The sequence below is a fragment of the Chiloscyllium plagiosum genome, unplaced genomic scaffold, assembly GCF_037043375.1.
Source record: "Chiloscyllium plagiosum isolate Xiang-an unplaced genomic scaffold, Cpla_swu_hap1 HiC_scaffold_18, whole genome shotgun sequence".
NCBI classification, from domain to species: Eukaryota; Metazoa; Chordata; class Chondrichthyes; order Orectolobiformes; family Hemiscylliidae; genus Chiloscyllium; species Chiloscyllium plagiosum.
The window spans coordinates 67322807-67350551 of NW_028270156.1; the positions used below are offsets into that span (position 1 = coordinate 67322807).

Here is a 27745-nt window from a genome sequence, read left to right on the forward strand (position 1 = left end):
TAAATTCCCACTTGGCCTATCACTCAGGCTTGTGATGGGCCTAATCAGGGACTACACTGCCTTCTGTTTCCAATAACTGACTGGCACATCTAAGGAAAAGCTGCACAGCCCCACATTATTATTTTTAAACTTTGGCTCTCTGGATCTAATTTAACGTCCTTGCTGTCTACACATGCCCCCTTCTGAGAACTTCGGTTTTGCTACCACAGTACAGGCCTTGATCTTAACCCTGGGCTTGAGGAGCTTTCATATTTTTCTGTAAAAACAGCCATAAAAACCTCTCTGCCCAATTTCAAAGGGAGTTCATGTCCTGGGAACAGAACGTTACCACAGTTTAGTCGCTCGAGAAAGAGTGCGCGGTATTGAAAAGGCACGCTGTGCTCAAGGAGCTGGAGTTGGTCAACCTAACTTTCTGTCCAACTCGTCCCGAAACCACATCAAATTCGCCTCACGGAGGGTAGCTAATTGAAGCCACTTTCCTGAGGGAGCGACAGGAGGGGGATGGGGCTCTCAAACAAAAGGCCATTATGAGCACTCGCCATGCATGGAGGGGGCTGGCTGGTGGGAAGGAGCCTGAGAGAACCTCTTCCCCTTCCTACCCCTCCAGGTTGGGGTTACCCTACAGCACGGGGTGGTGGGTGGGGGGGGGGGGGAAGACTTACAAAGGGAGGACACGAAGGAACCACAGGAACCTGATCCCATTATGGTTCAATCACAGTGCAAACAGAGGCCATTCAGCCCATAAGACATTGGAGCAGAAATTAGGCCATTCAGCCCATTTAGTCTGCCCCACCACTCAATCCTGGCTGATAAGTTTCTCAACCCCATTCTCCCACTTTCTCCCTGTAACCCTTGATCCCTTTGACAATCAAGAACCTATCTATCTCCATCTTAAATATACTCAATGACCCTGGCCTCCACAGCCTTCTGTGGCAGTGAATTCTACAGATTTGCCACTCTCTGGCTGAAGACGTTTCTCCTGATCTCTGTTCTAAAAGGTCTTCCCTCTACTCTAAGGTTGTGCCCTCGGGTCCTGGTCTCTCCTACCAATGGAGATATCTTCCCAACATCTACTCTGTTCTGGCCATTCAGTATTATGTATGTTTCAATTAGATCCCCCCTCATACTTCTAAACTCCATCAAATATAAACCCAGAGTCCTCAAGCATTCCTCACATGTTAAGCTTTTCATCCCATTCTTCTGAACCTCCTCTGAACACACTTCAGGGCCGGTACATCCTTCCGGAGATATGGGGCCCAAAACTGCGCACAATACTCCAACTGTGGCCTGACCAGTCTGCCCATCAGTCTGCGTCCAAACCTCCCAAGAACAGCTCATCCAAATCCATCCTATCCCCATAACCCATTTAAACCATGGCTAACCCAGCGAACAAATCTGCACATCCCTGGACACCACGGGCAATTTAGCGTGGCCAATCCACCCTAACCTGCACGTCTTTGGACTGTGGGAGGGAACCCACGAGGAGAATGTGCAAACTCCACACAGACACTCCACACTCCACTGTCTGCGTGGAGTTTGCACATTCTCCCCGTGTCTGCGTGGGTGTACTCTGGTTTTCCTCCCACAGTCCAAAGATGGATGGACCATGGTAAACTGCCCACAGTGTCCAGGGATGAGCAGGCATGGTGGGGTCAGCCGTGGGAAATGCAGGGGTTCGGGTCAGGGTCTGGGTGGGACATCCTACAGAGGGTTGCCTGAGGCAGGAATCGAACCCGGGTCCCTGGCGCCGGGAGGCAGCAGTGCTAACCAATATGTTACCGTGGGACTGATCAAATAAGGAACTTGATAATACAAGAGACTCAACTGAGGGAACGGGAACCGAAATAAGGATTAAAAACCGAGTGGACCACGGATAGTGGAACTCAGAAACAAGAACAGAAATTGCTGGAAAAGCTCAGCAGGTTTGGCAGCATCTGTGGAGAGAAATCAGAGTTAACTTCAGTTCTGAGGAGGGCTCACAGTATCAGGTGGGCCAATGGTCCAAGGACTGGCATATGGAGCTTAATTTAAATAAATGTGAGGTGTTGCATTTTGTTTGGGCAAATCAGGGCAGGACTTATACACTTAATGGCAAGGTCCTGGGGAGTGTTGCTGGCACATAGCTCATAGCTCCTTGGAAGTGGTATGTAGGGTAGCAAAGGCGGTGTTTGGTATGCTTTCCTTTATCAGTCAGAGTATTGAGTATAGGAGTTGGGAGGTCATGTTGCGGCTGTACAGGACATTGGTTAGGGTTAAAGGCCACTGTTGGAATATTGCGTGCAATTCTGGTCTCCTTCCTATCGGAAAGATGTTGTGAAACTTGAAAGGGTTCAGAAAAGATTTACAAGGATGTTGCCAGGGTTGGAGGATTTGAGCTACAGGGAGAGGCTGAACAGGCTGGGGCTGTTTTCCCTGGAACGTCGGAGGCTGAGGGGTGACCTTATAGAGGTTTACATAATTACGAGGGGCATGGATAGGGTAAATAGACAAAGTCTTTTCCCTGGGGTCGGAGAGTCCAGAACTAGAGGGCATAGGTTTAGGGTGAGAGGGGAAAGATATAAAAGAGACCTAAGGGGCAACTTTTTCACGCAGAGGGTGGTACGTGTATGGAATGAGCTGCCAGAGGATGTGGTGGAGGCTGGTACAGTTACAAGGCATTTGGATGGGTAAATGAATAGGAAGGGTTTAGAGGGATATGGGCCGGGTGCTGGCAGGTGGGACTAGATTAATTGGTTGACATGGCTGAATTGGGCTGAAGGGTCTGTTTCCATGCTGTACATCTCCATGACTCTGAGTCGGTAGTATCTTTATTACTAAGGGTCCCATACTGTATGACTTTGTGACTCAAAGTGATATTTCACAGCACAATTCCTGAGTTTCAGTTGAACAGCCCCTTTGCCCCAACCCCAATTAACACAGAGAGGTGTTCCAAGAAATTTCTTTCAAAAACAGTCAATTTTCCTCACAGCCCATTAGTTATTCCCCAGGTTCATCCACCCCAGAGCCCGGCAGAGTAAAATCCAGGGTTGTTAGAATTTTGGTGACTCGATCCCGAATGTGACTGCTGACAGGAAGACTTCACAGTCGGATGGAGCCGCAAACCGAGTTTCTTGCAAGGTGCTTGCAAGCCTCCGAGAGTGTATACTCCCAGCGAGGAAGGAAGCTTCTAACGCCCTCTGCTCCTGACCCGCTCGGGGGTAAGAGTGAACCTCAATCATCCGAATGAAGCCATTTTGAATATGAAAGAGGCGCGGGGGGTATGAGACACTCTGAAGGGAACGTGCTCAGGCTTCCTTGGCGCTGCGTGTTCGTCAAGTGCAAGGTCAGAGGTCGCCCCAGCTTAAGTGTGGCCCTACTCGGGTGCAGAGCGGTGGCCCACAGGTTTTGGGAGGTGGGGGTGGAAGGTTGGCATGGCCTGAGGTTAGGCCTTTACAGGGAATGATAAGGAAGAGTAGCTCTCAGGGACATTGATGTGTCACTTGCTTCCACGGCCCTGGCAGCCCCTGGGAACAATGCCATCCTCCGGAAAAGGTTTCTGCCTGCCACTGCAATTCTTATCGCTAATAACGGACACAATAAACGCTCTGGAAGATCACTCACTGATGCCTTCTTATCTCAGAATCTTAGAATTGGGAGGATCCACACTTCCCATGCCTCACTGTTATCGAGTGGAGGATAGGAGGTGATTGAGGGGCCATTACGTCGGACACTGAAGGAGCTCTTTGGGACAACACTATCCAGCAAGGTTTCCCAAGTTTGGGATCGGGACCGTGAGCTGAAACTTTGGAGTGACAGGTTCAGAGGCAGCCACACCCTCCATGGACACAACTGCAGTGCTCCTGCCTTAACAGTTACCTGCTCCCACTGGGCCATAGCCCCCTCCCACCGCCCTGAGCTCTTACACACCTCCAGCAGTACCCGCAGGGCTCCACCCCTGCAGTCTCAGCCCCTCTCACCAGGCGTGTCACACTGTACAGACACTGCAGAGGGAAAAGCATGTCACACAGCAGAGACACACACGTGGTGTGACTAGAGACGCGCACAACATACTTTGCTTAAACACGCCAAGACATCGCAGAATCACTCCTGTGTGGGATGAGGCCATTTGACCCATCGAGCCCACAGCAACCCTCTGTAGGATGTCCCACCCAGACCCTGACCCGAACCCCTGCATTTCCCACGGCTGACCCCACCTAGCCTGCTCATCCCTGGACACTGTGGGCAGTTTACCATGGTCCATCCATCTTTGGACTGTGGGAGGAAAACCAGAGCACACCCACGCAGACACGGGGAGAATGTGCAAACTCCACGCAGACAGTCGCCCGAGGCTGGGATCGAACCTGGGACCCTGGTGCTGTGAGGCAGCAGTGCTAACCACTGAGCCACTGTGTTGCTCTTTAGATGATATGGAGAGATATATATCCATACAATAGGGCTACCCAATAAAAACATAGATGGCACACCACAGGGGTAGACACGGCACATTATGAGTTGCAGGAAAATGCCTGACACACTGTATTTCTCCCCATTCAGACAGACCTGGTTCCAATTAGTGTAAGTAATCCAGACTTAGCTGTAGGGGAAACAAGCATGATGACAGGACGGTATCTATACTCAGCCTCAGAGATTCCCAAATCAAGGAATGCCACAACTCTACTCGTCTTTCACTTGTTGACGAACACTCATCGGATCAGCAGTAGATATTTGGCGATTGCTGCTACTCTGCGTTTCGGCCGCTCGGCTGCTCCTAAAACCAGCCGAGCACACCGCAAACACAGCCAGCTGGAGTGGGCCATGATACAGCAAGCCCCTGAACGGGTAGGACAGGTCACTGCTGTGCACTGCCTTCAGGCTGGATCCTGGGGACTCACCAGGCTGCGTCCTCGTGGAGTAACAGCCCATTGCCTTTTACACACTGTGTCTGATCTCGGAGCATCTAGTGAGGCCTTCTATGAAGGTAAAGGAACATTACAAGTGAGACTCCTGACACTGGGTCATGCTCTGTGTAATCATCAACACAGTTACAGCTTGTCCTCACCCTGTTCTGCCTGGGCACAGCCTGTTCCTCACTATACTCACTGGAATGGGAATACTCTTAGCTTTATTGGCTTTATCACGCATTCCAATCACAGCAGCACGGCTGAAATTTCCATAGTTTGGAAATAAAGACCTGGTTTCTCTTCAGTCCAAGAAGAAACTGAGCTAAAGTAACCCTTTTCAATAAAACGCTATTGTTAGCATTCTGTCTCAGAGTGCTGCGTGCCTGTATAAATATGGGAACTCAGACTCATCATGTTATTTCACTGCATCCCGGGCCCAGCCCCTGCATGGGTGTCCCTCAGCACTTTGCAATCGCAAGATGAGGAGTAACACAAACACGATACCTGTGTTTATACAGCCCCACTGAGCATGTGGGGCAGTCCAACACACTTTGAGCTTGGATCCGTTCAGAATCTCGGTTGTATCGGTATGTAAACACATTGTCTCAGTCCTTCAACGATGCCCTGCACCTTATCAACGCAAGCACAGCTCACCCGGGGGGGACAACAGAGCTCTTGCCAGTCTATTCTGGTGGGTAAACCCTCTGGCATGCCTGGCAAATTACTTCCACAAGAGTGCAGAAGCTGAGGGATCGGGTTGTAACTGAGTGTGCGGCAGTGTTCCCGGTCTGACCGTTTGCTCAGGCTGGCAGGGCCGAAGGGCCTGTTGCTGGGCTGTAAAATTTTCTTTGTCCTTAGTCAATGCCAAGTATGAAAGCAACCAGCGGCTACGTGTGCATGGTGACACTGACGATGATGGAACTGCGCTGGGGGCCGTCCGGAGAACCCAAAACGCTGCAGCCAATACATGGCGGGAGGGCCCCATCGGAGAATTTCCACTCTGCACAACGAATAAAGAGACAAAAGTTGTCGCTCTGTGAGAGTTGGTTCGCCAGGGTGGTGAATGCCTCTGATTGTCAGTGAATTAATGCGATGGCTCTAAAGGAGGGTGGCAATGAATGATGGGATTGATGTTCGGGCGAAGGTAACACTGATGGTAATTATCACCTCTCCCGCCCCTCAGTAAGCTTGGCCTCAAAGCTCTGCAACCCTGACCCCGTTACACGGGGCGGCAGAACAATTTCACAGCTCCTTGAAAGTGGAGACCCAGGTCGACAGGATAGTGAAGAAGATCAGAGAGTGGTTGCTGGAAAAGCGCGGCAGGTCAGGCAGCATCCGAGGAGCAGGAGAATCGACGTTTCGGGCCTTCATCGGTCCAAAGGAGAGTGGCTTAGGTGAATAGGTGAATGAATTATCGAATGATGGCCATGAATCCATTGTTCAAAAACCTTATCTGGGCCACTCATGTCCTCCAGGGAAGGAAACGGCTATCCTTACCTGGTCTGACCTGCACGTGACTCCAGCCCCACAGTGACGTGATTGACCCTTAGCTCGCGATGCCCTCATCCAGTGAATAAAGAGAAAAAAAATCTGGCCATCCTAAATTGTCACGTACTATCCAGAGATGTGCAGGCTAGGTGGGTTAGCCATGGGAAATGCAGGGCTATTGGGTGGGCTGCAGATTCGATGGGCCGAATGGCCAGCTCCCACACTGTGGGGATTGAATGGAAATTAAAACTGCGGCAGTTTCCATAATGGCCTGCCATTCTCACCCCTTGGTGGCAGCCCTCCCGGTGTATTTGAAGTGGGCCTGTTTATCTACAGTTTAAGTTAAGCAGTCGATATCAGAGAGCAGGAGTTCCGATTTGGCAAACTCGCACGTCAGACCTCAGAAGTGGCTGACTGGACGGTAGGGATAGCCAAGGTAAACAGAGCCTCAGGGTATGTAAGGAAGTGGGACTACAACACACCACTCTCGTAAGGAAGTAACACCGGCCCTTTATAAAGCTGCCCTGAGATCACACTTGGAACACCATGTTCTGCTTTGGTCAATGTTTCCCCGGGAAGGGGGTAGAGTGATATTGGGCACAGTTAATTGGATGCCACTCACTCAGCCATGAAGAGGAAGTCAATGGAGCAGCTCAGTCTCCTACGTGAAAAAAAAAGGCTCAGGGTTTTCGCAGAGCTGTCGACTCCCTTGGCGACCTGTGAAGCGGGCTTCGACGGTGAGAGAAATGAAAGGGGCCTGTCGTTGGCTCAGCCAGAACCCAGTCCCCTGAAGAAGGAGCAACAGTTGTGGTGCCAATGCTCAGATGTGGGGCATTAAACTGATGCCCCCTCAAGTGCCCCCATGGCATTATTTCAGAGAGGGGGAAGGGCATTTATCCCTTAACTAACATCACAAAGAACCCGTTATCTGGTCATTACAACACCCTTGTCGTGGAATCCTGCTATGTGCAAAATAACTGCTGTATTCCTTACAAACACAGGCTATACTACTCCAAGCTCTCCAACAGCTGTGAACACTTTGAGACCTTGCTAAAGTAGACCAATAATCATAAAATTAAATCTGTTCTGAGCAAGGGCCACTCTCTCTCTCTCTCTCTGCAGAGTTTCTCCAGCAACCTCTGCTTTTGTTTCCAGCGGTTCTTTTATTTTAGAAAATACAGTGCTTTCTTCCTCAAGTTTGTCTGACGACACACTAGCGAGCAGCACAGGGGACTACAGTCCCTGCGCTGAGCTGTGTTAATCTGGGTTAACCTTTACCATTTGTCTTTTGGGCTTGCCTCCTGCCAACTGAAACTTGTCAACCAGGATTTTCAACAGGAGGCTGCTCCCCCTGAGCAGGAAGCAGGCTGCGTCAGTCGTTGAAATGACCCACGGCTCCGGCTGATTCCACCTTTCGTTCCCATGGGAACCCATGGCAAATGAATAAGCACCGTCCGTGCAGACGACAGCCGCTGGGAGCTGCAGAGTTTTTCACGGGCTCACTGTTTACCCGCTTGGTGAGAGGGAAGCAGTTCTCACCTGGTGGAGCATTCGCCGAGGGCCCGAGACCTCTCTGAGCGACAGAGGCCGAGCAGGGAGTGTGGAGCTAAGGCAGGGAACAGGCTGCGGCGTGGGGCTAAAGAAGGAATCTGACTCTGGGCCTGGTTACTGACAACTATCACCTGAAAGGATAGATTTGCATGTACCCTTTCACAACCACCGAATATCTCAAAGCGCCAATGAGGTGTTGGCACTACTGTCATGTGGCGAACACAGCAGCTCATTTGTGGTCATTAAACTCCCCCAAACAAAATGATCCTGAACACACACTCTGTTCTTCTGACAATGCCGATTGAGGGATAGCTATTGACCAGGACCTCAGAGAAGATACCACTACCCTCCTTTGAAACAGTGCCCTGGGATCTATACCCATCTAGATGAGTGGGCAGACAGAGCCCCCCGCCCCAGTGTTAAATCCAGTGTGAAAGTCTATGCTTCTGATACAAGGGTGCTTCCTCAGCTCTACCCCTGCAGTGTCAGCCTGGATTTGGGGCTGGAGTCCTGAAGTCGGGAAGGATCCCGCAACACCCTGAGGTGTGAGCGTCACCCACTGCATCACAATCGACACAAACATTATCACAAGAGAACAGTCAGTCCTAACGCTACCGCATTCCTTGATAGGCAGCACGGTGGCACAGTGGTTAGCACCACAGCCCCACAGCGCCAGGGACCCGGGTTCGTTCCCAGCCTCGGGTGCCTGTCTGGGTGGAGTGTTGCCCATTCTCCCCGTGTCTGCGTGGGTTTCCTCCGGGTGCTCCGGTTTCCTCCCACAGTCACAAAGATGTAGAGGTGAGGTTTGGCCATGCTAAATTGCCCGTAGTGTTCAGGGATGTGCAGGTTAGACAGTCATAGAGATGTTTGGCATGGATACAAGCCCCTCAGTCCAACCGTCCATGCAGACCAGACATCCTATATGAACCTAGTTCCATTTGCCAGCACTTGCCAGAACCTGCACTCCAAGGTCTCTTTGTTCAGCAACACTCCCCAGGACCTTACCATTAAGTGTATAAGTCCTGCTAAGATTTGCTTCCCCAAAATGCAGCACCTCACATTTATCTGAATTAAACTCCATCTGCCACTTCTCAGCCCATAGGCCCAGATCCTGTTGTAATCTGAGGTAACCCTCTTCGCTGTCCACTACACCTCCAATTTTGGTGTCATCTGCAAACTTACTAACTGTATCTCTTATGCTCACATCTAAACCATGTATGTAAATGACAAAAAGTAGGGGACCCAGCACCGATCCTTGTGGCACTCCACTGGTCACAGGCCTCCAGTCTGAAAAACAACTCTCCACCAACACCCTCTATCTTCTACCTTTGAGTCAGTTCTGTATCCAAATGGCTAGTCCTCCCTGTATTCCGTGAGATCTAACTTTGCTAATCAGTCTCCCATGGGGAACCTTGTCGAACGCCTTACTGAAGTCCATATAGATCACATCTACTGCTCTGCCCTCATCAATCCTCTTTGTTACTTCTTCAAAAAACTCAATGGTTTGTGAGACATGATTTCTCATGCACAAAGCCATGTTGACTATCCCGAATCAGTCCTTGCCTTTCCAAATACATGTACATCCTGTCCCTCAGGATTCCCTCCAACAACTTGCCCACCACCGAGGTCAGGCTCACCGGTCTATAGTTCCCTGGCTTGTCCTTACCACCCTTCTTAAACAGTGGCACCACATTAGCCAACCTCCAGTCTTCCGGCATCTCACCTGTGACTATCGATGATACAAATATCTCAGCAAGAGGCCCAGTGATCACTTCTCTAGCTTCCCACAGAGTTCTCGGGTACACCTGATCAGGTCCTGGGGATTTATCCACTGTTATGCATTTAAAGACATCCAGCACTTCCTCCTCTGTAATATTGACATTTTTCAAGATGTCACCATCTATTTCCCGACATTCTATATCTTCCATATCCTTTTCCACAGTAAATACTGATGCAAAATACTCATTTAGTATCTCTCCCATTTTCTGCGGCTCCACACAAAGGCTGCCTTGCTGATCTTTGAGGGGCCCTATTCTCTCCCTCGTTACCCTTTTGTCCTTAATGTATTTATAAAATCCCTCTGGACTTTCCTCAACTCTATTTGCCAAAGCTACCTTATGTCCCTGAGCCACGGGAAATGCAGGGGTATGGGTGGGACGCTCTTCAGAGGCTGCTGACGATGCGCTAGGCCCCATTCGGCAGTGCCGGGCTTCGGTGATGAACAGCATCCAAATGAGTGCTGGTGTGTGAACCCCTCCTGAGAGCATCAGAAACAGAATGGTTAACACGAGGTGAGTGTGAACGATAACCAGGACTGCAGTCTGTCCAGAGGGAACGCCAGTTGACAGAACACTAAGCGCACGGACACCCAGCGAGGTAGTTCCTCGTCAAACTCTCCTCCTGCCGGTGATGTAACCTGTCGCCATGAACAACGGGGGCCTTGCCACTTTTAGCTGTGACATCAGTCCGTTACCGTGGTCCTGGCTTATTCTCCCTGCCTCTACAGCAGCCTACTCACTCTCACGCTGTGCTAAAACGCTCATTACTGACGATCAATCAGTGTCCCCGACACTGGGCAGCTTCATTAGTGCCTGTCTGACTGTTTTACAGGGCAGCTTTGGTCTGGACCACTGCAAATGCCCAACGCAGATGCTTACAGAGCTCCCTGTTATGCTCCGAACATGGAAGAGGTGAAGCCGAGGCTGACGGTGAGGTGACTGTTTCAGACTCCGTGCAGTTTTCTTTGGGACGGGTCTGGATTTTAATTCCAGAAATCCCTCCTCATCGATAACCTCATTTTCAAACAGATAGATCTCCCCAGGATCGTTCTGTTGATGCTATTTTTTTTTTGAAAAGGATGGACCGATGCGACAAAAGCAGGTGGACAAACAAATCTTCCACAATCTAAATTCATCATAGAGCACAGAAACAGACCCTTCAGCCCATCCTGTCCATGCTGGCTGGATTTCCCCAAACTGAACTAGCCCCATTTGCCTGTGCCTGGCTCATATCCCTCCAAACCTTTCCTATCCATGTCACTGTCCAGATGCCTTTTAAAATGCTGTAATTGTACCAGCCTCCACCACTTCCTCTGGCAGCTCATTCCATACACGCACCACCCCACTGTATGAAAAGGTTGGCCCTCAGGTCTGTTTCAATTCTTTCCCCTCTCACCTTAAACCTATGCCCTCTAAACTTGCCCACTCTAGGGAGTAGGCCTTGGCTACTCACCCCATCCACTCCCCCTCATGGTTTTGTAAGGTTGCCCCCTCAGCCTCCCCTTATCACTCAAACTTCCTTAATTAATGGAGTAGGGGTTAAAGGTGACTGAGGGGCCTCTTCCTGTTTGGACGTGGGCCGACCCCATATTGGGACAGCTTTCTCAGACGTCCTCTCTGACGAATCTCCTCACGCCTCCTCCTATGCCACTCCCGATGAGGGATGGACAGGTTCAAGCTGGGACTGACAATCTCTCCCCTCCCCTCCCACCCTCAAACCATCATTAGTCGTGAATGATGTCCCTGAGATGGGATGGGGGTTGTGTTTCCAGGCACCGCACCCATCCCTCCCTCCCTGAAACAACAAACCCAATTTGGGATGTGATGAGGTCGGGTCAACGCGATCCTCCGAGATTAAGGAATCCTTCAGGAGTTGCAAAAGGCGGGGGATGGGTGGGGGGGGGGGGGGGGGGGGCGCGGGGAGACAAACTTGGACGCCACCATTTTAGAGCCAGTGGATGACTAAGCTATTGTGCTCCAATTACTGTGGGGTCTTCATTCAGATTGAGTGTCAGATGGGGGACTCTTTGGGAATGAGTAATACACATGAGAAAGAAAAGCTTTGTATTCCTCTGATGAAGGAGAGAGGGCCTGTATGATTTTTTTTAAGTCCATTAATTAGCTATTTGAGGCTTTCATTGACAAAGAGATAAAGGCAGATTCAAAGCCTAGGGTTGGGAGGCCTTTAGAATTGTAGCCACAACTGACATCCTGCTCAGCGCTTAACCCCTCTGCCATAAGATGCCCTGGCCTTGACTTCTGATTGGCTGTGGAGCCTGCAGCCACATCTCTAATTGGCCGATTCCCCAGGCATTGGCTTCTAGTTGGCCATCCTCGCCTGACTGGACTGAGATGGGGAGCATGATGGGAACTCGTTTTTCTCTCCATCTCCTTCACGCTGCTGAGAAATATAAAATCCAGCCCGAGACGTCCCGAAACTCTCCCCAGGAATTCTGACTGATTGGTGCAGCCGTTTTCACAAGGGCCACTCCCCGCGTTGACGATGGTTTCATGGTTTGAGTCAGATCATGCTCACTCAGTTCAATGGAAATCTACCATTTTGTTTCCTCAAAGTCAATATCAACATCCTGGGGGTTTCCATTGACCAGAAACTGAACCGAACTCGTCATATAAACCCAGCGGCTACAAGAGCAGGTCAGAGGCTGGGAATCGTGCAGTGAGTAACTCCCCTCTTGACTCCCCAGGGTCTGCCCACCATCCACAGGGCACAAGTCAGCAGTGTGATGGAATACTCCTCAAGCATCCACGAGCATCCCCTCCCTCCCCCCACCGACGCTCAGTAGCAGCAGTGTGTACCATCTACAAGATGCAATGCAGAAATTCACCAGAGATCCTCAAACAGCACCTTCCAAACCCACGACCGCTTCCATCTCGAAGGACAAAGACAGCAGGTACATGGGAACACATCGTCTTCAAGTTCCCCTCCAAGTCGCTCACCATCCTGACGTGGAAATATATCGCCGTTCCTTCACTGCGGCTGGGTCCGGATCCTGGAGTTCCCTCCCTCAGGGTGTGGTGTGGTTACACTCCAAAGGACTGCAGCGGTTCAAGAAGGCAGCTCACCACCATGTCCTCCAGCGACCTCAAACAAGAATAGAAATAGCTGGAAAAAGTCAGCAGCCTCTGTGGGGAGAGAGAGAGAGAGAGCGAGCAGAGTGAATGTTTTGGGCACTGGACCCGAAACACTAACTCTCCCTCCACAGAGGCTGCTGGGCCTTTATTGCCCCCAGTGATTTCTGTTCTTGCCTCTGATTCCCAGCACGTGCGGCCCTTCGATTCTTTCTTTGAGCACCTAACATCGGTTGTTCAGAGCAGACACAAACCTGACATCATGGTGGAAGCGACGACAAGGTGCGGGCCCGTTCACACGGCCCTGTCAGGATCAGGGTTAAATATGCGGCCCGGCTTGGCCATTCCCCTGCAAGGGTAAGGGAAAGAAGGAGTGGCTTTTTCCACATCTCCCTTCCTCAATGACCTAACAGCCAGAGGTCAGAGTGTCAGCCCACTCTCGGCTCCGTCGTGACTGTGAGCTAACTGTGAAATGTCTTTAACATCGGACAGTGAACCGGAGCAAATATAATGACAGCAATACCAGCACGGAGGTGCTCCACGGGATTTCGGGATTAAATAATTAAAGCACTAACATTTTAAAACCGCTTCTTGTCTTATCCCACTGCCATATGATATCGCACACGACACTTAGGGTTTGGGAAGCTGCAGTGAATCCCAACAAAACCAGCTCTACAAACAGATGGTGGGAAATCAAGCAATACCACGGATCACTGTCACAGTCCATTGCTTAAACACTCCCATCACCCTGACCATCATTGTACCACTCAGATCACCCTTACAGTGTCACACTCCTCACTCACTATCAGCACTGGGAATACTGGGATATACAGCTCACTGTGACACACAGCTCACTGGGAATACTGGGATATACAGCTCACTGTGACATACAGCTCACTGTGAAAACTGGGATATACAGCTAACTGTGATATACAGCTCACTGGGAATACTGGGATATACAGCTCACTGGGAACACGGGGACATACATCTCACTTGATATACAGCTCACTGAGAACACTGGGGCATACAGCTCACTGTGATATACAGTTCACTGTAATGTACAGCTCACTGGGAATACTGGGATATACAGCTCACTGTGATATACAGCTCACTGGGAACACTGGGATATACAGCTCACTGTGATATACAGCTCACTGGGAATACTGGGATATACAGCTCACTGGGAACACTGGGACATACATCTCACTGTGATATACAGCTCACTGGGAACACTGGGGCATACAGCTCACTGTGATATACAGCTCACTGGGAACACTGGGGCATACAGCTCACTGGGAACACTGGGACATACATCTCACTGTGATATACAGCTCACTGGGAACACTGGGGAAAACAGCTCACTGTGATATACAGCTCACTGGGAACACTGGGGCATACAGCTCACTGTGATATACAGCTCACTGTGAACACTGGGATATACAGCTCACTGTGATATACAGCTCACTGGGAACACTGGGATATACAGCTCACTGTGATATACAGCTCACTGGGAACACTGGGACATACATCTCACTGGGATATACAGCTCACTGGGAACACTGAGGCATACAGCTCACTGGGAACACTGGGACATACATCTCACTGGGATATACAGCTCACTGGGAACACTGGGATATACAGCTCACTGGGAACACTGTAATGTACAGCTCACTGGGAACACTGTAAAGTACAGCGCGCTGGGAACACTGGGATATACAGCTCACTGGGAACACTGTAATGTACAGCTCACTGGGAACACTGTGATGTAAAGCTCACTGGGAACACTGTAATGTATAGCTCACTGGGAACACTGGGATATACAGCTCACTGGGAACACTGTAATGTACAGCTCACTGGGAACACTGTGATATAAAGCTCACTGGGAACACTGTAATGTACAGCTCACTGGGAACACTGGGATATACAGCTCACTGTGACACACAGCTCTCTGGGAACACTGGGATATACAGTTCACTGTAATATACAGCTCACTGGGAACACTTGGATATACAGCTCACTGGGAACACTGTAATGTACAGCTCACTGGGAACACTGGGATATACAGCTCACTGTGACACACAGCTCACTGGGAACACTGGGATATACAGTTCACTGTAATATACAGCTCACTGGGAACACTTGGATATACAGCTCACTGGGAACACTGTAATGTACAGCTCACTGGGAACACTGGGATATACAGCTCACTGTGACACACAGCTCACTGGGAACACTGGGATATACAGTTCACTGTAATATACAGCTCACTGGGAACACTTGGATATACAGCTCACTGGGAACACTGTAATGTACAGCTCACTGGGAACACTGTAATATACAGCTCACTGAGAATACTGTGATATACAGCTCACTGGGAACACTGTAATGTAAAGCTCACTGGGAACACTGTGATATACAGCTCACTGAGAATACTGTGATATACAGCTCACTGGGAACACTGTGATATACAGCTCACTGGGAACACTGTGATTGATTCCTGAAGAAGGGCATGTGCCCGAAACGTCGAATCTCCTGTTCCCTGGATGCTGCCTGACCTGCTGTGCTGTTCCAGCAATAAAGTTTCAGCTTTGATCTCCAGCATCTGCAGACCTCACTTTCTCCACACTGTGATATACAGCTCACTGGGGACAATGTAATGTACAGCTCACTGGGAACACTGTGATATACAGCTCACTGGGAACACTGTGATATACAGCTCACTGGGAACACTGTGATATACAGCTCACTGGGGACAATGTAATGTACAGCTCACTGGGAACACTGTGATATACAGCTCACTGGGAACACTGTGATATACAGCTCACTGGGAACACTGTGATATACAGCTCACTGGGGACAATGTAATGTACAGCTCACTGGGAACACTGTGATATACAGCTCACTGAGAATACTGTGATATACAGCTCACTGGGAACACTGTGATATACAGCTCACTGGGAACACTGTGATTGATTCCTGAAGAAGGGCATGTGCCCGAAATGTCGAATCTCCTGTTCCCTGGATGCTGCCTGACCTGCTGTGCTGTTCCAGCAATAAAGTTTCAGCTTTGATCTCCAGCATCTGCAGACCTCACTTTCTCCACACTGTGATATACAGCTCACTGGGGACAATGTAATGTACAGCTCACTGGGAACACTGGGATATACAGCTCACTGAGAATAACGTGATATACAGCTCACTGGGAACACTGTGATATACAGCTCACTGTGAACACTGGGATATACAGCTCACTGGGAACACTGTAATGTACAGCTCACTGGGAACACTGTGATATACAGCTCACTGGGAACACTGTGATATACAGCTCACTGGGAACACTGTGACCCCACATGGGTCACATTTAGCAATTCTGCGCACCTTGCCCAGCACCAGCCTGTATCCTTTATCTGTTGATGCGATGTGGGTGGTACTGGGTCAGCTGGCAATGATTGCCCGGAGTGTGTTAGATTCAATGGCATGAGCCTGGAGTCCCATGTAGGCCAGGCCTGGGAAATGAGAGCTGATGGCCTTCATGAAAGGACACTAATGACCCCGATGGGTTTGTACCACAAATCGAGATGCAACACCATCACCATTCCTAACAGCAGCTTTCAATCCCTGATTTGAAATCAATTAGTTGAACGGAAAGCTCAGCCAGTTCCAATGAAGGGATTTGAAGCCAGGCCCTCAAAACATGAGCTGGCGGTGGTTTCTGGATTCCTCCTGGAGGTACTCCCACCGCCAACCAGACTCCAGGGGTGGGGGTGGAGCTGCAGCCATGGTCCCAGTGCTATGCTACAAGACCCTCTACCAAGGATAAAGTGGGCCCTAGGCCTAGTCCTCAGAATGTGTGGCTAATAAACCCAGGAGAAACCGCCTTACACAGACAGTGGGGAGGGTGTGGATGCCCTAGCCGCAGGTAATCGCTGAGGTGAATCATACAGAGGTATTGACAGGGAGCTGGGGAGAAAGGCCCGAATACAGTGCAAGGTAAAGTGAGTGGGAGAGGAAGCCTCTGTGGAGCATATACCCTGACACGGCTGGGCTGAATGGCCTGTTACAGTGCTGGAGATTAGAATTCCTAAAGTATGGAAACAGGCCCTTCGGCCCAACAAGTCCACACCGGCCCTCCAAAGAGTAACCCACCCAGACCCATTTACCCCTGACTAATGCACCTAACACTACGAGCAATTTAGCACGGCCAATTCACCCTAGGCTGCACATCTTTGGACTGTGGGAGGAAACCGGAGCAAACCCACGCAGACGCGGGGAGAATGTGCAAACTCCACACAGACAGTCGCCTGAGGCTGGAATCGAACCTGGGACCCTGGTGCTGTGAGGCAGCAGTGCTAACCACTGAGCCAACGTGCCACTCCAACAGGATTGTATTCATTTTAATTCCACGTTCACATTAAATGGTGGACGGGGGGGGGGTGCGGGGGCATGTATTTAAAAGACAGCCTGGATTGTTTCGTGAGGTGATTGTGGCCTGTGCAGAACTCAGGAGGGGATTGTTTTGTTTCCGGGCCTAGCCTTCCCCACATACATCCCTGCTGCTGAGCAGAGGTTTTCTGATGTGAACTGAAGTGAATGGTGTGGGGGGGGGCAGGGGGAGGGAAGGTGTGCGATCCACGTGAATGATTTGGTGTCACCGGCTGGATTTGCCTCCCGCACCCCGAGCTGGCCCCGTTGGCCTGGAGCCGATTTGATTGACTGACACAAACACTCCATGGAAAAATGCGTTAAACTCCAGGCTTTCCACATGATGCTCTTGGCCTGGGGCCTGAACTCCCCCCTTTGACGGTGCTGAGCTCTGCCAATTGGAAAGTGAGGGGGAGGGTGAGATGGGCCACATTTCTCCTGTCTGCCTGCTCCCTCACTGTCAGGAACCCAGCGACTCCTACACGCTCAGCGACCCGACAGGAACAGAACGGGCCCCTCCGAAGTCTTCTGTCTTGTCTGTCCGTTTCACTCAGAAAGGGAGAGAAACACCAGGGCCAGGATTGTCCAGGCAGGTAGTGAAGCAGCCGCGAACTGGCTGAGAGCAGGGAGGTAGGCCGGGGCCTTGCTGGACTATGAGTGCCAGAAAGGCAGTTGGCCAATCTCTCCAGAAATGCAAGCCGCCGCCAGAGCTCTCGACTGAGTTTGAGGGCGATGATGGGACAGCGGGGTGAGCTACGATAAAATCTGAGACGGGGTGACCGGGGGAAGCATGAATATTTCCAGACCCCTCTTCGTAAAGGCTGTTTTTGTGGCTGGTGGGAGACGACTGGGGCCTGAGCTCACCGTCCTCGTGTTGCTCATGTGTGAAACTTCTCCAGAGGAGTCAGGGGGTCGACTGAGGTTAGGCTTTTGTTCCCCTTTCCATGGAGAGGGTGTATTCACAACGGCAGAGTGCCCAGCCATCAGACCGGGGAAATGTCCACCCGCTGTCTGAGATCGGACACACCCAGGTTGGGTGAGGGAAAGAGTGTGAAAGGAAGAGGGTGGGGGGGGGTGGCGGTGGAAAGGCTCGAAAGGTTAGAAATGGCTAGTGACGGCACAAAGGGTTAAACAAGTTGGCCTGGCTTCACGGACTGGGTCAACGCCATCAAATCCTCTCAGAGAGGGTAAAGGGGGCCAAAGTCTGACCAGATCAAAGGGCAACTCTCTGCCGAGGGAGAGTGGTGGTTTAACCAGAGGGTCACCGCAAGACCATAAGACATAGGAGCGGAAGTAAGGCCATTCGACCCATCGAGTCCACTCCGCCATTCAATCATGGCTGATGGGCGTTTCAACGCCACTCCCCCCCGTAGCCTTTGTGGCTCAGGCGAGGGGGAGAGTGTCAGAAGGAAGGGCCTTCACATTAACCCTCAGCCAGAGTGGGAATCAAACCCAACGCATTGCGAACCAGCCCAAGCCGTCGGAGCGTCATGACTCAGGCACTGCATGAACACAGGGTGGGGGGGAGAACACTGCTCCTGGTTAGGGTTCCAATGGGACATCACCTCAGTACAGTGTAGGCACTGAGCCAGTGTGAATGAAGACAGGGAGTAAAGGTATTGGCATCACTCTGTTACACCACCCGCTGTTAGTTAGGTACAAACGTACAAATAGGAACAAAGGAGGCCGTTCAGCCCTTCAGGCTGACCCAATATTGGCTCCCATAAATCCCGTTCCACGCGGCTTAATAATACGCAATACTCATTCTGCCCTGAGCTGTCCCAACGCCAGGAATTCTATCCTACACTGAACTTCCATCAGTCCGGCTCCAGTCCAACTCCCGGAGCAGGGTGGGAGTGAATCCAACCACTCCCCGGGATCCATCACATGGTCAGGAAAGAGCGAGTGCTGGAAAAGTCCAGTGGCTACCATCCATTCTGGGGAAGGGTCACTCCACGTGAAACGTTAACCCTGCTCTCTCTCTCTCTCCACAGACACTGACAGAGCCACTGAGCTCTTCCAGCCATCGATTTTCACTTGACGCGCGCTGCCTGACGCGGGGAGTGCACCCTTAAAACCGAGGGAGACCGGGGAAAATACGAAGGAAAAGGATGAATCCAGCGGAGCAGGAAGGAGTTAACGGAGAACTGAAATGAATGATTGCTGAACACGGGCCCAATGGCTTAATCTGTTTCCACTCAGAGGGAGCAGTGAATCAGACAGTGCAAGGAACACAAGACAAGTTCAAATTCACTCTCAGAGCCAGTGCTCCGCAATGCATTCTAAGTTGCTGCAAGTTTCAAAGAGAAACCCTTGGATTAAAGTGATGTTTCCATCAGTTTAATGAGAGCAGACTCAGGTATGAATGACTGACACACACACACACCCACTGCTGGAGCGAATAAAATTCCATGTCGATTAACAAAACATACCGAGTGCACCAAGAATGTCTCTGCTCGAGGGGAACCCCAGAAACAATGCAAAAAGCAGCTAGCAAAGCTGTTGGACAGATAAACACAAGGAAGCAGCTCAGGCAGGGAAACTGACAGCAGGCCCATTGATACATCCATTTGATCTACAGCCCTCAGCTCCTCCTAAATCAAAGCTTTACATGGAAGGGACAACCTCCATCTGCTTCAAAGTTGACGACGAGTTTATAATGGTTAGCTTCCAAATGGCATTGCCAGATATAATACAGCAAGGCAGAGGGAAAGTGGGCATCACCCACACACAGGATAGAGTGTAAATATCTCACTCTCACACAGACACACAGACACACACACACACACACACACAGACACACACACAGACATACACACACACACACAGACACACACACACACAGACACACACAGACACACACACACACACACAGACACACACACACACACACAGACACACACACACACACGCACAGACACACACACACACACAGACATACACACACAGACACACACACACAGACATACACACCGACACACACACACACAGACACACACACAGACATACACACCGACACACACACACAGACACACACACAGACATACACACCGACACACACACACACAGACATACACACCGACACACACACACACCGACACACACACACACACAGACACACACACACACACGCACATACACACACACAGACATACACACACACGCACAAACACACATACACACACACAGACACACACACACGCACATACACACACACGCACATACACACACACACGCACAAACACACAGACACACACAGACACACACACACAGACATACACACACACAGACACACACACAGACATACACACACAGACACACACACACACGCACAGACATACACACACACAGACATACACACACACAGACACACACGCACATAAACACACAGACATACACACACACACGCACAGACGCACACACGCACATACACACACACAGACATACACACACAGACACACACGCACATACACACACACGCACACACACAGACATGCACACACAGACACATACACGCACATACACATACAGACATACACACATACAGACACACACATGCACAGACACACACATGCACATACACACACACATACACACACAGACATACACACACACACACACATGCACATACACAGACATACACACACGCACAGACACACACACAGACATACACACACACATACAAACACAGACATACACACACTGACACACACACACACACACTCAGAGAAAGAGGACAGAGTGTGAATATCATAGACATATTAACACACACACACACACTCTCTCACACACACACAGACAAATATACTGTACAAGCACTCACACACAGACATACAGACACATATACACACAGACACACACTCACTCAGGTTGGAACACAAAGCAAGGATTGCGCACAGACACATATTTCCTGCAAGTTACCACAGTCCTCTGAAATATAATCTCCAAGCCTTGGCCTGCTGTATCCTGTATGAGAGCAGGTTTGGAGTGTGTGTGTGTGTGCAGTGTTGGAGTTCATAGCAAGGTCATTTCCTGGTTAGACAGCAACAAGTGTTCCTTACCGCCCCCCCCCCCTCCCCCTCCCCCCACCCCCGGAGAACCTGAAACTGGAAGCTGTGGGCTTGAATACCTGGGCCTAGCAGGGCATTGATCATCTGGGGCAACGTAACTCACAGCCATGGAGGAGGTGGGGGGGGACTGAATACCTGAGGATCCACTCAGATCGTTCCTGTGGAACCAGTCTGGGCTTTAAATCTGGTTTCAGTCTCTACTGGAAGATCTCATGGTTTCTGGGTGGGAATGGAGCGTGTAATAATACTTCAAAGGCAATTATGGAATGATCTGTACGGGCAGGATATCTTCCCCTCTATCATCATACATACGTACGTACATTGAAAGGGTGAGAAATATCCATCAGAAACAAACTACCGTCATTCAGCCCACTGTGCTTATGTTTGCTACTGGAGGGAACGACTGTGTTAGTACCACTCTCCTGCGGCTTTCCTACAATATAATCCCCTTCATGTATAATCCCAAACTAAGCAACTAGATAGTCTTTTCCAAAGTCTGCTGGGAGAAAGGTATACAAATTCACAGCTTTAATTCAAGGCACACACACGCGCTGAAAGAATAAATGAGACACAGGGCTGGATTGCTGTCCAACACAATGAAATTTATATCAGTTCTAGAGTTTGGATTTTGAACTAGTGGCATAGGGGCGTTGCATACATTCATGAAGGGGTTTAAAAGGTCAGGTAAGGACTTTCTACATCTAGTACATATCCGAAAGGAGGCGATGGAGTGTTAGTGGAGGATTGTTCATGTTGTGGGATCTAGGGGACAAAATAAACATTTTTTTTAAAAAGGTGTTAGCTTGCTTAAAATAATCAACACTCACCAAACATGGAGGTTGAAAGCTCTCGGGGTAGTTGGTGGAGGAGATCTGGCTGGACTGTGGTCAGAAGCGAATATAGTTTCTCCCTTGGAAAGGAGTACAGGGCAGTGCAGGGAAAGCACAGTTACCTGGAGGGGGGGGGGGTCAAGATTTCATCTGTGAAATTTCCAAACCAGGTGAGTTTGTTAGATTATGAAAAAAAAAACCTGCGAAAAAGTGAGCTTGCAGTACTGCCAGTATTTATCTCAGGAGACTTGACACAAGTTGTGTGTGGGGTGGGGGGAGGAACACTAAGAGTCCGTGAGTGAGGGGAGGTCAAAAGGAAAAATCAGACCTGATTTTTTTTTTTATTACTCCCCTCGACTCTGTTGGGTATGTGGGCATGCTGCCAATCTCTGGGCTGGTGTAAAAGGGGGCAAAGGGTGCCCGTTCTCACCCCCCCCCCAACCCCCCTGCGTAAAGCCTCCTTTACCTTTGCTGAACTCGTCCATCTTGATGGGCATGACTGGGCTTTGAGGGGCAGAGTCTCCGCTGAGGGAGTAGCTGTGCTCTGCCTGGATGTCCGGAGTGCCTGGGTCAAGATCCATGTCCAGCAGAGGGGTCTTCTCAGCCAGCACGGGGTCCTCGAAGAAGCTGCTGAACAGCTCGTTGGAGAAATCGTCCAGGTTCTCTGAGAAGTGCTGCAGGTGCAGACAGGAAAGCTGTTAGTGTCCACGGGCGCAGAGAGAGCTGGCGCTGAAAAGCAGCCGCATGGACAGGCTGATGGAGCCGGGAATATCGGTTTCCCAATGGACAGAGAGAGAGAGAGAGAGAGATAAGAGTTAGTGAGAAAGAGAGACAGAGAGAGAGAGAAAAGAGAGAGACAGAGAGATAAGAGTTAGTGAGAAAGAGAAACAGAGAGAGAGAGAGAGAGAGAGAGAGATAAGAGCGGGCGGCATGGTGGCACAGTGGTTAGCACTGCTGCCTCACAGCGCCTAAGACCTGGGTTCAATTCCCGTCTCAGGCGACTGACTGTGTGGAGTTTGCACGTTCTCCCCGTGTCTGCGTGGGTTTCCTCCGGGTGCTCCGGTTTCCTCCCATAGTCCAAAGATGTGCAGGTCAGGTGAATTGACCATGCTAAATTGCCCGTAGTGTTAGGTATAGGGGTAAATGTAGGGGTATGGGTGGGTTGCGCTTCGGCGGGTCGGTGCGGACTTGTTGGGCCGAAGGGCCTGTTTCCACACTGTAAAGTAATCTAATCTAATCTAAAGAGTTAGTGAGAAAGAGAGACAGCGAGAGAAAAGAGAGAGACAGAGAGATAAGAGTTAGTGAGAAAGAGAGACAGAGAGAGAGAGAAAAGAGAGAGATAAGAGTTAGTGAGAAAGAGAGACAGAGAGAGAGAAAAGAGAGAGAGATAAGAGTTAGACAGAGAGAGAGAAGAGAGAGAGAGATAAGAGTTAGTGAGAAAGAGAGAAAAGAGAGAGAAAGATAAGAGTTAGTGAGAAAGAGAGACAGAGAGAGAGAAAAGAGAGAGAGAGATAAGAGTTAGTGAGAAAGAGAGACAGAGAGAGAGAAAAGAGAGAGAGAGAGATAAGAGTTAGTGAGAAAGAGAGACAGAGAGAGAGAGACAGAGAGAAAGAGAGAGAGATAAGAGTTAGTGAGAAAGAGAGACAGACAAACAGAGAAAGAGAGAGACAGAGAGAGAGGGGGGTGGGGGGGCGGGGAGAGAGAGAGAGAAAGAGCAGGAGGGCTTCCAAACTACAAAGTCATAGAGATGTACAGCATGGAAACAGACACTTCGGTCCAACCCGTCCATGCCGACCAGATATCCCAACCCAATCTACTCCCACCTGCCAGCACCCGGCCCATATCCCTCCAAACCCTTCCTATTCAGATACCCATCCAAATGCCTCTTAAATGTTGCAATTGTACCAGCCTCCACCACATCCTCTGGCAGCTCATTCCACACACGTACCACCCTCTGTGTGAAAAAGGTAGGTCCCTTTTATATCTTTCCCCTCTCACCCTAATGAAGGAGGAAGAGCCCACTTGGGCAATGTGAGGAGATCTGTGCTGCATAGTGAGTGAGGGCTGGAATGTCCTGCCTAGTGGACACAGAGACGAGAATGGCCTTCGACAAGGGAATGGGACACATCCTTCCAGCAGGAGAGAGATGTGGGAACACAGCAAAATCAATTGGACTGCCTATTGAATGAGCTAGCACAGACTTGATGGGTCAAATGACCTTCGCACATGGGGTATCATTCTAAGACTCTGTAATAAATCGCCAACCTATGCATCCAATCTAACACAGTCACCAATAATGTTTAAATGGCTGACATTGGCACGACTGAACATTGACCTAGTGACAGGGAGGAGCTGGTCAGGATGGGGTCAGGGGTCAAAAGGCTTCCAATCGGAAACCCAGCCCACAGTTGGTTTTACCATGATGAGGTCAAGGAGCCCAGGCTCTGGGAGCCTCCTATCACGTCAACAGACTCTGTGTGGGATTTCTACAACAGCCATGTTCTACCGACCCCCAGAGTGCGAGAGCTAACTCAGCCCCTTCACTCAATGACCAGGCTCTGAGCTGGAACAGGCCTGAGTACTCTCCCCTCACCCAGAGATCAGCATCCTGCACTACCCGGCTGACTCCCCAGCGCCAACTGGATGGAAACATAAGCAAGTAGGGAGCTGCTGTCAGGCTGGGAGAAGCACAGCACTCCCACAGGGGAGAGGGATTACCCTCGCAACACCAACCACCCTCACTCACTCCGAGAGGGAGCCCGCACTCTCTCACTCCGAGAGGGACCCCGCACTCACTCACTCCGAGAGGGAGCCCGCACTCACTCACTCCGAGAGGGACCCCGCACTCACTCACTCCGAGAGGGACCCCGCACGCACTCCGAGAGGGACCCCGCACTCACTCACTCCGAGAGGGACCCCGCACTCACTCCGAGAGGGACCCCGCACTCACTCACTCCGAGAGGGACCCCGCACTCACTCGCTCCGAGAGGGAGCCCGCACTCACTCGCTCCGAGAGGGAGCCCGCACTCACTCCGAGAGGGACCCCGCACTCACTCACTCCGAGAGGGACTCCGCACTCACTCACTCCGAGAGGGACCCCGCACTCACTCACTCCGAGAGGGAGCCCGCACTCACTCACTCCGAGAGGGACCCCGCACTCACTCACTCCGAGAGGGAGCCCGCACTCACTCACTCCGAGAGGGACCCCGCACTCACTCACTCCGAGAGGGAGCCCGCACTCACTCACTCCGAGAGGGAGCCCGCACTCTCTCACTCCGAGAGGGAGCCCGCACTCACTCACTCCGAGAGGGACCCCGCACTCACTCACTCCGAGAGGGACCCCGCACTCACTCACTCCGAGAGGGACCCCGCACTCACTCACTCCGAGAGGGAGCCCGCACTCACTCACTCCGAGAGGGACCCCGCACTCACTCACTCCGAGAGGGAGCCCGCACTCACTCACTCCGAGAGGGACCCCGCACTCACTCACTCCGAGAGGGAGCCCGCACTCACTCACTCCGAGAGGGAGCCCGCACTCTCTCACTCCGAGAGGGACCCCGCACTCACTCACTCCGAGAGGGACCCCGCACTCACTCACTCCGAGAGGGACCCCGCACTCACTCACTCCGAGAGGGACCCCGCACTCACTCACTCCGAGAGGGAGCCCGCACTCACTCACTCCGAGAGGGACCCCGCACTCACTCACTCCGAGAGGGACCCCGCACGCACTCACTCCGAGAGGGACCCCGCACTCACTCGCTCCGAGAGGGACCCCGCACGCACTCACTCCGAGAGGGACCCCGCACTCACTCACTCCGAGAGGGACCCCGCACTCACTCACTCCGAGAGGGAGCCCGCACTCACTCACTCCGAGAGGGACCCCGCACTCACTCACTCCGAGAGGGAGCCCGCACTCACTCACTCCGAGAGGGACCCCGCACTCACTCACTCCGAGAGGGACCCCGCACTCACTCCGAGAGGGACCCCGCACTCTCTCACTCCGAGAGGGACCCCGCACTCACTCACTCCGAGAGGGAGCCAGCACTCACTCACTCCGAGAGGGACCCCGCATTCACTCACTCCGAGAGGGACCCCGCATTCACTCACTCCGAGAGGGACCCCACACTCACGCCGAAAGGGAGCCCACCCTCACTCACTCCGAGAGGGACCCCGCACTCACTCACTCCGAGAGGGACCCCGCACTCACTCCGAGAGGGACCCCGCACTCACTCACTCCGAGAGGGACCCCGCACGCACTCACTCCGAGAGGGACCCCGCACTCACTCACTCCGAGAGGGACCCCACACTCACTCCGAAAGGGAGCCCACCCTCACTCACTCCGAGAGGGACCCCGCACTCACTCACTCCGAGAGGGACCCCGCACTCACTCCGAGAGGGACCCCGCACTCACTCCGAAAGGGAGCCGACCCTCACTCACTCCGAAAGGGAGCCCACCCTCACTCACTCCGAGAGGGACCCCGCACTCACTCACGCAGAGAGGGACCCCACACTCACTCCGAAAGGGAGCCCACCCTCACTCACTCCGAGAGGGACCCCGCACTCACTCACTCCGAGAGGGACCCCGCACTCACTCCGAGAGGGACCCCGCACTCACTCACTCCGAGAGGGACCCCGCACGCACTCACTCCGAGAGGGACCCCGCACTCACTCACTCCGAGAGGGACCCCACACTCACTCCGAAAGGGAGCCCACCCTCACTCACTCCGAGAGGGACCCCGCACTCACTCACTCCGAGAGGGACCCCGCACTCACTCCGAGAGGGACCCCGCACTCACTCCGAAAGGGAGCCGACCCTCACTCACTCCGAAAGGGACCCCGCACTCACTCACTCCGAGAGGGACCCCGCACTCACTCACGCAGAGAGGGACCCCGCACTCACTCACTCCGAGAGGGAGCCCGCAATCATTCACTCCGAGAGGGACCCCGCACTCATTCACTCCGAGAGGGACCCTGCACTCACTCGCTCCGAGAGGGACCCCGCACTCACTCACTCCGAGAGGGAGCCCGCACTCACTCGCTCCAAGAGGGAGCCCGCACTCACTCACTCCGAGAGGTAGCCCGCACTCACTCACTCCGAGAGGGACCCCGCACTCACTCACTCCGAGAGGGACCCCGCACTCACTCCGAGAGGGACCCCGCACTCTCTCACTCCGAGAGGGACCCCGCACTCACTCCGAGAGGGACCCCGCACTCACTCACTCCGAGAGGGACCCCGCACTCACTCACTCCGAGAGGGACCCCGCACTCACTCCGAGAGGGACCCCGCACTCACTCACTCCGAGAGGGACCCCGCACGCACTCACTCCGAGAGGGACCCCGCACTCACTCACTCCGAGAGGGACCCCACACTCACTCCGAAAGGGAGCCCACCCTCACTCACTCCGAGAGGGACCCCGCACTCACTCACTCCGAGAGGGACCCCGCACTCACTCCAAGAGGGACCCCGCACTCACTCACTCCGAGAGGGACCCCGCACGCACTCACTCCGAGAGGGACCCCGCACTCACTCACTCCGAGAGGGACCCCACACTCACTCCGAAAGGGAGCCCACCCTCAATCACTCCGAGAGGGACCCTGCACTCACTCACTCCGAGAGGGACCCCGCACTCACTCCG

The 27745-nt window shown here is 51.9% G+C and overlaps 1 protein-coding gene across 1 annotated transcript in view; it reads right to left on the minus strand.

Moving 5' to 3' along the window:
* creb3l1 (cAMP responsive element binding protein 3-like 1) overlaps positions 1-27745 on the minus strand; it is a 194602-nt gene that overhangs the window by 29395 nt on the left and 137462 nt on the right. Inside the window, exon 2 of the mRNA XM_043706199.2 lies at positions 22576-22783. Coding sequence (XP_043562134.2) covers positions 22576-22783 — 208 coding nt within the window. The remainder of the gene's footprint in view (positions 1-22575; positions 22784-27745) is intronic.